Genomic DNA, 13,381 nt, shown 5'->3' on the forward strand with positions numbered 1-13,381 from the left:
CACTGGTGATTATGGAGAGCTTGTACTTTCTATTTTTTCCCATTATTCTTCCTTTATGTATCGTGTCTAAAGATGTGAAGTAGCTTATGTTGCAAGATGACTTAAATGTATAGATAGAGAACACACACACACACGGGAAAGAAATAGCCACTCACCTCATCAATATTTTTGTTCATTCAGAATCTAAACTTGAATTCAATAATTATCACAATTTTTGTAAGAACTGTTTTGAAATGGATTCAAACTTATAATTACATACAGATATTAAAGCTTGCCCTGCTTCAGCCGTTTGGAACTGTAACTTAATTTCAGAGTAGATGTTCACTAAGTATTTCAATGTACAGTTAGTTTGTCCTTTGCTTTTCTGTTTTATTTCTACCTTTTGAGTTGCAAGAAGAACAGAGACTTCAAAATTCAGTAATGCAGTGGATCACAGCATATTTTTGAGCCAACAATGGCAGCATGGTATGTAGATGACTTAAAAGTGGCCACCTGGTCTTCCTTAGCCTTCGTAATATGTTACATACCCACTCCAGGTGACAGGAGAGGAGTTTGCATCATGATTCTCTTTCAATGATGGTGTTTTTAGCAGTTCCCGTAGTAGGCAGGAATAGCCTTTCCAAAAAAGAAAGGTCCTAGTTCAGCCTTCTCCTTATACTCTTCCATAAAAGACTAATGGCAAAGGAGGGTTACTACGGCTAAGTGAGAAAAATTATTTTTTTCAGTCAACACTTACGAATGTACACATAAACATATACATGCACATATATCACTAAATTCTGAATTATTAGACAGAAAAATTGAATGTATGCTATAAAACTGTTTAATGAATGCATGCATGCCTGATACAATAATCAATAAATTTACTGAATTCAAATTTACTGTTGTAAACATTTTACAAAAAGCATTGCAATTTATCTGGATACAGTCATTGATGGAAAAATTACTCAAAATGATAAATGGCACATTAAAAAAAAATAAATGTGACAAAACCCAGTCTGCATCTTCTTTCAGCACAACTCTGAACAAACAAAATAGAATGGTATAAAAAGTGTACAGCAAAGATTTCCTCTCAAGCTCTGGAAGCTGTAAATACAAAGTGGTTGAACAATTGTAATATGGTTACAGTAACCAGGTAAATTACAGTAAAAGGTGATCTATCCAGTTATACTTCGCTGTTGAAACAATTTATTGGCAGTTGACTGTAAGTATGTTTTCTGAAAAACAGCTAGACTTTGGCAGCCGGAGGTTTGAAATAACATTAAAGTTCAAAGAGACAGTCACAGCATTTTCTTTGTGGAAGGTGATTTGTACACCAAGGCTCAGAAGTTCTGAAAATTGGTTCCAAAAGTGCAAGTGTCCTGCACGGATAGCTTAAAGCTGCTGGTACAGTCAGTCACCAACAGGTTTGTTGTTTTTTGCATAGTTCACACATCACTGGAAACGTGAAACGTGTGCTATTTTTGGCAAGAGCAAGAGGAAGTGATAATGGTGAAAGTTGTCATATTGGTCATGCTAACTCATTGCAGAAAGCTGCTAGCTACCTAACGTTGTTAGACACTGAATACTGATTCTGCTTTTGTTGAAGCAGCTCTGTAATTGCCAGCAACTTCTTTAGCACATGCTGTTAAAAAAAAAAAGGTAAATGAATAAATTTACTAAATTATCCATAATCTTCCTGGAAGTTTTAAAGGATGAAAGAAATGATGTATACTTTAAATCTCTTTAGAATACTTTTGGATTTTAAGCAAGGAAATTACACTCTAAAACCCTTCTAGCTTGACTAGGCACATCAAAATAACTTGCCCCACAGCTTTAACATATTTAAAGAAAGCAAGTGATAATATGCAATGAATATAAAAATGTAATGATATGTCTTGCAACATCACTATGTAATCATGGATATAACTGAAATATAGAACTGCATTTGAAACATAGATAAAATCAAGACAGCTGCTCTGCTAACAAAAGGCTCACTCATTTCACAGAAGTTAGTTGCATTTGATGATGCTTTGCTAATCCACTTTCTATAGTCCATAAGTGCCACCTCTCAAAGCTGCTCAAGACTTTCCAAAGCCAGAGCAGACTTTCAGAGGGGCAGGAAAAAAGACATTTGGTTTGCTTCCTCTCAATTTCACCCATAAAAGCTTGCAGAGAGTGGAATTCCACCCTAGGCGAACAGGAATTCATCCCACTGACTACAACATGACTTTCAGTAAACTGTTTTACTGATGCTTTCACAAGTCTGTATTTCTGTTTGCATCTTCAGTTTATTCATTTCAGATGCATTCAACTATGCTTCTTTAACTTACACAATAGTTTCTTAAATACTTTAGAAATACAAGTCTATATGAATTCTATATGAATATTAAAAACTCCTGATCCAAGATTCCAAAAAGGATAGCTGTATCATACTTAATTTGTCTATAACACACTTTCAATACAAATACTTAGGAGAACACCAAGTTTGCTAAGTATCACACTGCTTTGGTATTTGGCACATAGAAAAGCAAAAGGCAAGATCAATGCATAATGCTATTTAAAAGGCTGCCCAAAGCAAATTTTCTGATCCAGATTCCAAAAACGTCTGCTCTAAATACAGACCATCAAGAAATAAGGATTTCTCAGAAACCAGGAATTCTCACTTCAGAGATCCACAAGCAGAATTTATTTTATTCTGCTATGCTTCAGCTTTATGATTTGAGGTTCTGATATATTTATAGTTCAGTAATGTACTATGGTTTCTCTCTAAATGAAGGCTATAAAAAAACTTAAGAGGTAATCATATAAACTTTTCAAATGTGCGAAGTTGTAATGGGAAGACAGAATAGCTTTGAGGAACAGCAGGAAGAGCCACAACCAAGACAATGGTCAGATAAAAGAAACCTGAGTCCAGGATAGAACCGTAATCTGAGAAAACACCTCAGACAAGACCCTCCCATGTTCTCACACAGATGAATGGAGGGAGGGGGCAAACACATTCAGACTTGCAAAATTCTGTTGCCATAACCTTATAATAAAAGTAATACTGGCCTGAATAACTTTGGTTTCCTGGTCTGGTCTACCTTGAAGGGCTAATGTCAATACTTCACATATTTCAGTACCAAGCTACGTATGGTACCAGCTCTTACCTGCATTGCCCCTCGCTCATTACTGAGTGTTCGAAGTTCATCTGAATGTGCCACACAGATCTCATGGAGGGCTGCTAGATCACGTGATAAGTCAGTTCTAGAGGATTCTGTAGTGTCTGGAAGCTCAGGTATATTCTTGAACAAAAATAAAACAAAAGCTTATCAACTTTCATAAAACAATACAAAAGTCATCATGCTTTTCTCACTTTCTACTATTATTTGGCAATGTTTGTCCATATAGAGAATGACTACAGTCACTGTCACTCTTTTCCTACAGGCCGCTTAAAGCTTAAATGGCATAATGAGCACTTTTTAAAAATTGTGTAACTTAACACAAAGGTATCACTTTGTTGTTGAATGATGCAGGGACCTCAAGTAAGGACTGATATGCAATGTTGCATTTTAGAAATTACATCATATTGGGCCTTGCTTGAGAAGTTGAATCTTCTATTTTTAATAACTATAGGATGAACTAGGAGTCTACCCTACTTTAGTTAAAATAAGTATGGAAACAGCTACACTGAATTAATATGCTCCATGATCCATACAAGAAAAATACATCCCATGAACGAAGATGGTAATGGGAATATATAAAATAGTTAGGCAGGAATAAGCAGAGAGAGGAACAATTTAAAATAGAGGGATAATATTATTTGAAGATAAAATAATTCCATTAAAATTACTTTAACATACATAAAAACACAACCACATAAAGAAAATCCACATCTGAAGGCACAGCTGATGCCTTTGAGAATAAACAATTAATACTCTGAAGTACATTTCTGGAATACAGGGAAATATTCTTCTTTTCCTATTCTTCAGTAAGAAGATAATAGAGCACATGCTTACAAAACTAAGCACTGTGTTAAGTGTTCTTACCCCAAGTTCATCCAAAAACATGATCATCCTGTGTTTGTTACTCTTGATAAATGGATTTACTCCTTCCATATAAGGTTCCTAAAATTAAATGAGTTGCTATCTTTATTCATCATAAATATATTGTAAAGCATGCAATAGTTCTAAATTTTGATTTCTACATGAACTCCCAGAGCTGCTTAACTACCTTGTTAAAATATTTTAATATCCCTTTTCTATATTATTTAATGTAAATCACATCAAAAGGTTCACATGAGAAAAGGCTAAGTCACAAGTTTTAGAAGCTTTCTAAAATGGTAACTGATAATGATGAGGTTCCTTTCTGAGACTTACTAAACATCTGAGCTCATCCTATTTATTATATAGGAGGAACAGCAAGAGGAATTCATAATAGAAGAGATGGTCTTTAAAAGGAAGCAGTTTTTAAATTGTGAAAAGATATACAGATTAAGGCTATTTCTAAATTGGACAGAAAAGCAAAATGGTAACCAACGTAGCCAGTGCATGGTTACTTTCCAAGACCCGTTACAAGGCATATGTATTGGCATTCTGCATCAGTTCAAATTACCAAGCTGCTTCCATGTGGAACATAGGCAACAATCAAAACTGGAAATAGAATCACAGTTCTGTTTCGCTGGATTTTGTTTTTATATTTGATGAGATTTGAGATAATATAAAGAAGGTTTTCAAAATTCACATATTCAATCAAAATTCAGATTCTTACAATTTAAAAGTATGATTAATGATGTGATTTTTGTCACATTAACTGTTCTCCTTAATGGTTGAGACTTGGTGATCAAGAAAAAATCAACATGATCAAGAACAAGATCTGATACTTAAACTAGTTGTCTCGGTGTTTTTTAATTTCCTGGCTAGGAATGAGGTTAAGTTATGGGCTCATCCATTTCCAGTGATGTTTCTCTGAAATGGCTACAGTACACTAAAAAAAAAAAAAAGCCAATGGGCATGAACATATGATTTATCAGACAATTGGCTAAAGCTAGATTCACACATCAGCCTAATCCATGAAGTGACTTATTTGCTTTTGGCTAGTCTCAGGGTCATAAACTATGGTTTACTGTTTGTTTACTAACTGCAACTAGTTTGATGTGCAAACCATAACAAACCCTTGGTTTGATATTTCAATCTTATTTCAGTTTTGTTACTGTGTCCTGCCCAATCTACAGAGACACAAACACCTTTAAAAGGAAGGAAAATGAACGGGAATACTCAGAACAAGTTATATTTTCTTTATTCATTTATAATATGACTGACTTGTTTTTAGAGTGTCCAACAACTCATAGTTTAATATGATATGTGAACATAGGATATAAGGCAGAGCTGCGCAAATTCTTTTCCCTGATGACTAACTATTGGACTATCTGCATACAAAGTATATGGCAACAAGGATAGGCTGCTTCCTTGTACTCTCTTACTGAGAGTATAATGCACAAATCTTGTTTACCTTAGCTCCAAACTCAACAAGATTTGCCAAATTCTGCACAGACTTGGCGACCAGCGTCAGTGTTCTTGCTGCAGTTGGAGAAGGAGAATCTGTAATGAACAGTTTGAAAATTACAACTGTTATTACAGTAAGGTATAGCAAGCCAACCTAAGTCAAAGTACTTCCTTTCTAAGCCAAGCTAAATCAACTAAGCTGCTTCTGATTCAAGTGGTTAACTGATAGCTCTTTGAAGAGGAAATCCACAAACCACAACACTTCCTTTCCTAGGAGACTGATAATATGACAATAGAAATCTTAAGGATGGTAAACTTTGGCAGATTCCCCTTCCCTAAAATTTCTTTAAAGAAAAAAAAAACACATAAATTTCAAACTAATTGTTTATGAAATATACCAAAATACTGTAATTATGCAACTGCATATTTTTCATTTTCTAATATCTAAGTCCCCATATCAAAACAATTCAAACTGAATGATTGAGTAGCAGCACAAACTTACTATATTTAAAGAAATAAGATGCTGAAAACAAAGGTCTTAGGGAAGTTTAGCAGCAATTTGAGGTATAATGATGATGAACCATGTGAGGTGCAGCAGATCCATATACTCTCATTCTATTACTGACTTTTCTAATAAGAATTATATCAAAAAAACAGCACTTAACCCTATTTAACCAAGCAATAGAATTTTTTTTCAGCACTGTATCAGGAGCTAAATAGACACTGTTGTCCTAATGCTAAATATGAGTTTATTAACATCTAATGCACTCACCTGAGATGATATTAAACATTCTTGGATTTAGAATGGCAGGGCAGATCAGCCGAAGGAAAACAAAGCCACTGAATTACAAAAACAAGAACATGTAGGTGTTTGAAATAAACAAACAAAACATTGTGAAATTACTAAGGTACAAATGGTAACAATAGTAATAGATCATAACATTTCAACCGTTATTCCAAAGCAGACAATTATCCTTTCATTATTTACACCTAATACCTTGTAAAATGTTCCTTACTGCTTAGCAGAAAGATAGAAAAGATCTTCAAAAGCCCTAAAAGTTTTTCAAGCTACAATAATAGCCTATATCACCTTACCAATGTAAAATTTTATCAGTATGAATAAAATTATATAATATGTAGGCATCCAGGCAGTCATTTCATATATGCACTATAGTAATTTACTGTTTAACAAGTAGTTAAATATATTCATCCAGATTCTCAATAGATAAGAAAGACAAAATCTGGTGTATTAGTCTCTCTCTCTCATAGTTTTCTGATGAGGTCCTGTTCCGTAAGTCATATTATATTATAGAAAGGATAGATGAACCTCCACCAGTAATAGGGCTTTCCTTCTGTAGCCTTGTTACAGTAAATTCATGCTTGAGAGTCCCCCTCTTTGGGGGGAGATGGGCAGTAATAGAAATTTAAATAATACATACATACATACATACTGTACCAGCTTCTTTACCCACTAAAGCAGTTACAAAGTCGAATTTCCTAGCTGGAATGTAGGAGCTACTTTCCTAGTTATCCAACCAGTATTTTTCTCTCAAGTTTTTTTTTCTGCCTTTTTATTTTTTCATGTAAACATTTTACATTGTTGTGTTATTTATGAAAAGTGATTTTGTACGTTTTCAATTATATTTCAAAAATCAAACATGAAGCTGAACTTCTCAGTTATAGCATATAACAAACATAGCAAAAAAAAAAAAAAAAACTTACCTAACCACTCTTGTCCTCATGGTTGTGTTGGCTGGCCACTTGCTCTGAACAGATTTTTGTAAACAACCATAAATATACCTTAGTGTCCTATCAAAATAATACAATTAGGATAATATATTTTTTTTAATTTTATCATAGTCAGGAAAACATCTCCAATTCCAAAATTATAGATGACTGATATCCAGGTATTTCACATTCTATCTATAAAATCACAGTAGTATTAGAAAAATATTTTATGAAATATTAGGAAAGTTGAAATAAATAAAATACCAGATCTGACTCAATAAATATATTACACAAAAGCTTTAGCAACATAGAACTCTTCAGAAATTCTACTTTTGGGTAACAGACCACTAACTGAAAGATATAGTATTTCTAAACAAACGTAAGAGATTTCTACTGTTCATTTAAGTTTATAGTAGAGATTTAAAAGTGACTTCAGCCTGTAATAACACTTCCAGCTCGATAGGTCATAATCAAGATGCAGGTGAAAACCAGGGAAATTTATTTTTCCAATGTTACAGATGTTCTACTTATACATATACACTCTTACCCACAAACACATTCTGCTAGCGAACAGAATCTAAGAACCTGGCCAAGGAATAACTTTTTTAGAAAGAATTGTATAAGAACAAAAGATGAACAGAGTGTGTTCTAATACATGTGAAATTGAAACAATCAAATTTCAACAGATTTTCCCAAAAAATATTGATGAACTTACGGAGGCAGTATTTCTGCAGCCATGAATATTTTTTCGACTAGCTCTGAAAGAATACTTAGTAGATGTGCTAAGTTAGTATTTACATCTTCATTTTTTTCTAACTTTGAAGGATTCAGCTGAAATACAGGACCAGATATTGAACATTAATTCTTATTCAGAATGAAATCAGAAGCAACAGGAACTTCTTTAAGATTAGAATTACTAAGTACACAGAAATCTTAAAATCACAGAATAAGCAGCATATGGGTTGTAAAGCCATAAAACCAGGGGTTCTTGGCCTTCTTGTGCCATGGACCCCTTTGAGAATTTGGTGAAACCTACAAGCCTTTCTCAGAAAAATGTCTTAAAATGCATCAAATAAAATAAAAAGACACAGACTGTATTACAAAGGAAACCAATTCATATGCAGGTCACATACAATTATAAAAATACTTTAAAGATAACAAATATGTAATATAGTTAATACATGAGCTTCTTTAGTAATCCATTAAAGGAATAATAAGATTATGCCCTTTTTGGGTACAATAATTTTATAGTAAATTTTACTAGGTTTCAAGAGAAGAATAAAAGTATAAAAAAAACAAAAGAACTACAAAAAAAAAAAGTGCAGAAACACAAGAATAAAAATAGACATTAGGTTAGCCCCAACCCTGCTGGCCTTTTCCAAGACCCTAAAAACTTGGTTTTGTGCATGGGCCTGTGGCCCCATATGTGCAATAGAGACCATCTCTTGGCTTTGTTGATGATTGTTTTATAATGCACAGCTGTTTTTATTTTCTATTATGTATTTTATTTGTTTTATCTATTTTAGTGTAAGCTGCCTAGTCACATATGTGAGATGGGTAGCTATATAAATCTAATTAATTAATTAATTTTTGAGTCTGGAGGCCATATTTACTTTGTTGCCTACATGTATCACTGAATGCAAAACTCTATTTCAGTTGGGGGTAGTGAAAATAAAGTAGTAGTATTTTTTCTTCCCACCCAAATTAATAGATTCCTTGAAATCTATGCAAGGGTTCTTAAGGAATCTGTGGACCCCAGGTTAAGAACCCCTGCTCTAAACTATCAATACAGTGGAATAATATTGGAAACAGATGGGGTTTTTTTTACTATCAGTATAACCAAGTACTAATTAGGCCAGTATATGACTTTTTTTGTAGTTCTAGTGTAATCTTTCTAAGATTAATGTACTTGGAAAGTTGACAATGGTACAAAATCATATTGTTAAAAGCCTAAATGATACAACAGAATGGAGATTAATTTTGTAAGGATAAATATCAGTTTTTAGCCATAAAACCTCCTGCAAAAACACTTGGCTTAACTATCTTCATCCCAGAGGCTTATGGTGTCTAAAATTGCTCTACATGAAACAAATGTGCATTAAAAAAGAGGTGTTTCCCAAAGAAAATACATGTATTCATTAGGTAGTAATATTAAATGAAGCTTCTTACCTCACAAGATTGTTTACTCTCCATTATCTTTAAAATAGAGTCCTTTAGAGCATGATGCACAAACTGTGTAGCTGTGGCTTTCATATACTGCTCCATAAGTGTACTTGCCAGTGTGGTGGCACGGAATAAGGTAGTGGCTTCATCTGAACAAAAATATGTGTTCATATACTGGATTCAAATATTACATTTGGCATTTTTTAAAAAACCTGAGTGAGGTTAATGGTACAAAACACATTCTAAAAGGAAAAGATTGGGAATCTTGGAAATAGAGAAATGTCATAGAAAATTACTATTAAAAGATTCAAATGTACCTTCCATGCATATTTCTCTGTCATTTAGAGTTCGCAATAATAATGCTTCCAGTTTTTCATGGAGAAAAATTTTCAGTAAAATGCTAGCCAGCAATGTTCGATCTTGTCCACACACATGGGATAAGGCATAGACCACGTGCAACTCTTTTTGCAGTACCAACTGAAAAAAAAAGGTAAATGCTTTAATATTTTAATATAAAACCATAATGTCATTGTTTTCCATTTTAAAAAAAAGAAAGAAAAAAATGAACAAGCAAAGCAAAATATAGTAGATGCAGAAATAGAGTATCAGTAAGTAGAAAGAAGCTACCAAAGTTCTACAGTTAGTCTCAGTATATCATTGATGGAAATTTAACCATAAAGGAAAAAATATTTTTGACAATAAGGAAAACTATTTTAAAGATGTTTTCGTGTCTCTGAGTCATAGTTTCCACTATTTTGTTTTTTAAAGGAGGAGGAGGAGGATGAGGAGGATATATTTTAAAACATTAAAGGTAAATATTTAGTTTATTACTTCCCCTTTGTTGTACTCTGACTGATACACAATATTTCTAAACATTTACAATTTTCCTGTAGTTCTGATTCCAGTTCTTTGGCCAATTTTTTTCCCCTTAAAAACCATATTTTAAATACTTAAATTTCCTTCCTTTGTAATATGTAATATATATGGAATCCATTTTTGTTTAAATTTGGTCAAATTAAATTAATTATGCTGTTAATTCTGCCATTATTGCATATTCTCCAATATCGTCAGTAACATATGTCATAACATAACATAGTGTTAAGTTTATCTTTGAGGCTGTGAACATGTATCTTTGTAAATTGTGGTATTTTTTGTTAATATGACTTGGAATTACACCTAGTTAAAAAAATGGTTTTATTTCAGATCTGAGTTCTAAAGTTCTCTGAACAGTGCTATATTTCTTTATACCAGTTTTGAGGTTTTTTATGTCTACCACATATGGTAAAATGTTCCTTCTGTCTCATGGCATTTCCAGCATTTATTACAATATGATTTGTCTATCTTGGCAATTATTAATCGAGTTGTATACCATCTATAAACATTTTATATGAGTTTTCTTTTAAGTTACAGCTAGGGGTAATTTTATAGATTTGTTCCATGGTTCTTCCCATTGTGGTCTGGTGACTGTTTCTTTTAAGTTTTGCATCCAGTTTATCATACAATTTTAATTTGTTCTGTCTCTGTATCATATTTAAGTGACACTTTATATATATACCCTAGTATGTGGTCTTGATTCTGTATGAGCACTTCAAATGCTGTCATATTTCTTAGAAAAATTTCTTCCCTAACTTTTGAGGCCAGTTTTTATTCTTCTAACACTTTATAGGTACATAAACCATGGTCATGTTTGAGCTTTCACCAAGTAATTCTTGTGTCTTTAATCTATTCAAGGAATCTGAGTGGACCATATCTGCATATATATTTTTCTTACTCTAATTATCTCCAACATAAAAAGCATTTAAACAAGAGGCTAGCTATGAAATGGTTGGGCTTACTATGTTTCTCATAAGGTCCCATCCAAGCTTTGTCTTATAATATGTCCTTTTAAATTTTTGTCCTATTTCATGTCCCTCTTCCATATATATTTATGAAGTCCAAGAGCTAGGCTCCTTCCAATAATGATGCTCTACAGTTTCGGGATTTTACCCATTATGTCAGCCATCAAAGACAGCTTGTTCTATAATATAGTTTGAAGTCTGGAAGAGCAAGACCACTTCTATCTTTTAAGTTTTGTAAAATGCCACTGTTTTCTGAAACATATCAGTATACAGCTTAAACAAATCTGTGCATCTTCTGTGCAAATTGAGAGCTACACAAAAACAAAAACACTTTGAAAAACCAAAAAAACTTTAGCTTTCTTATATTGACAAGAAACTCTTTAACACCTTTTTCAAAATGCTGTTTAAATTACACTAATTAAATACCTCTTTAAATTCACTGTATTCTTCTTCAGGCATTATTTTCTCCATAGAAAATCGTGCTCGGACACGCAAAGAGCCAGGTTCAATACCTTTCAGAGGTACATGTGAACTGAGCTGAAACCATTCATCTGTTGCCTGTCCTTTCTGCAGTCGGTTCAACTGGCATCGCATAAATACTTGAAATAAAACAGTTCAGGTTATAGTTAGCTTTCTGCAATTCTGTTATAATTAACTGACTTTTCAGAAGGTGCAGTCCCTGGCCAACCTTATCTGGGCTAGAAGGTTAAGCAGGACTTAGATAGACCAGGAAATTCCAGTGAAAAGTGATAATTTTCCAATAATATAGCTACTAACTTAGATCAATCTGTTTAAAAAAACAAGCTTCTGCTACTATTACTATCATAATCATATTTATATGAAAGGTGAACATCAGACACACACACCCAATAGGTTTTTCTTAATCTTTAAGTGTGATTTCAAATTCACATATATTCTTCTGCTGTGCTTACTTATATTTTGGTTATTGTCAGCCCTTCAAGGTTAGGGTTAGGGTTGGTATCCTTCTGGACCAGCTTGGGGGGTTGGGGTGTGTGGCACAGTGTTGTGCTGGGTCCAGTTGGTGTTGATGGGGGAAGAGAGGTCTAGTCTATGGCCCCTATTTTTTGGAGTGCCACAGGGCTCGGTCCTTTCTCCCCTCCTGTTTAATATCTACATGAGGGCATCTGACAGTTTGGGGTGTGATAGACTTTAGTAACACTGCTGGTTCTCAGGAATGAGGGAGCACATTCCAAGGAGGAGAAAGATTTATATGATCTGAAGAGCAAATTCCAAGGAGGGGAGCAAGATAGAACACAGTCCAGAGCTGGAATGTGGGAAGACTAAGAGGTTCATAGTAGTCCTGCCCTAGAGCGTCCCTGGTTATTTCCCCTTAAGTTAGGTAGAGTAACTCTAGTCTGGCAAGATTCTGTCTATACAGTGTGAGCAAATAAAGAACTGAAGTTTGGCTGGATTGATTCCTTGTTGTTCTTGGGCTGGGCCTGACAGGGGGCTGTGAAAGCCTGGATGGGGTGCAACAGGCTTCAGCTCAACCTAAGGAAGACTAAATGGCTTTGGGTGTTTGGACCTTCTTGTGCTGGGAACCTTCCATTGTTGGTCTTTGATGGGGTGTCACTGCCCAAAACAGACCAGGTGCATAATCTGGGATCGTCCGAGACTCCTGCTCCTGCCCTTTGGGTTGTGTGATGGTATGCTCACTGTCACTCATGCCCTTGTGACCTCTCATCTGGACTATTGCAATGAACTCTACATAAGGCTGCCCTTGAAGAAGATTCAAGCTTCAACTGGTGCAGAATGCGGCAGCACTTGGTGAGCTACATTGGTTGCCAGTGTGCTTCTGGGTGCAATTCAAGGTGCTGGTTATCACTTTTAAAGGCCTTCATTGCTTAGGGCCATGTTGCTTGAGGCACCATCTGTCCCCAGTTATTTCTACCCATGAAATCTGGTCAGGAATGCTTTGGGTCCTGTCGGCCAAAGAATGTTGGTTGGCAGAGTCTGGAAGACACGACTTTTCTGCCGTAGTGCCCACCTTGTGGAACATTCTATCTCCAGAGATCAGGATGGCCCCGACCCTGTTGGCCTTTCATAAGGCCCTAAAAACCTAGCTCTGGGCCTGGGGCCCTGAGGGAGCGTAGGGACCATTTCTTGGTTATGCCAGTGATTTGATTATTTATTTATTTATCAAATTTGTCACCGCCCATCTCCGAG

General features: G+C 34.6%; 1 protein-coding gene across 1 annotated transcript in view; it reads right to left on the reverse strand.

Annotated features, from left to right (window-relative positions):
- Nucleotides 1-807: 807 nt before the first annotated feature.
- Nucleotides 808-13,381, reverse strand: part of RASA1 (RAS p21 protein activator 1) — a 58,197-nt gene continuing 45,623 nt past the window's right edge. The window contains exons 16-25 of the mRNA XM_063295447.1: nucleotides 11,621-11,793; nucleotides 9,674-9,833; nucleotides 9,363-9,505; nucleotides 7,909-8,024; nucleotides 7,188-7,274; nucleotides 6,238-6,305; nucleotides 5,473-5,561; nucleotides 4,011-4,088; nucleotides 3,132-3,266; nucleotides 808-1,624 (exon numbers count right to left, since the gene is read on the reverse strand). Of these exons, the coding sequence (XP_063151517.1) occupies nucleotides 1,541-1,624; nucleotides 3,132-3,266; nucleotides 4,011-4,088; nucleotides 5,473-5,561; nucleotides 6,238-6,305; nucleotides 7,188-7,274; nucleotides 7,909-8,024; nucleotides 9,363-9,505; nucleotides 9,674-9,833; nucleotides 11,621-11,793 (1,133 nt within the window). The 3' untranslated portion in view covers nucleotides 808-1,540. The remainder of the gene's footprint in view (nucleotides 1,625-3,131; nucleotides 3,267-4,010; nucleotides 4,089-5,472; nucleotides 5,562-6,237; nucleotides 6,306-7,187; nucleotides 7,275-7,908; nucleotides 8,025-9,362; nucleotides 9,506-9,673; nucleotides 9,834-11,620; nucleotides 11,794-13,381) is intronic.

The sequence above is a fragment of the Candoia aspera genome, chromosome 2 (genome assembly GCF_035149785.1).
Source record: "Candoia aspera isolate rCanAsp1 chromosome 2, rCanAsp1.hap2, whole genome shotgun sequence".
NCBI classification, from domain to species: domain Eukaryota; kingdom Metazoa; phylum Chordata; class Lepidosauria; order Squamata; family Boidae; genus Candoia; species Candoia aspera.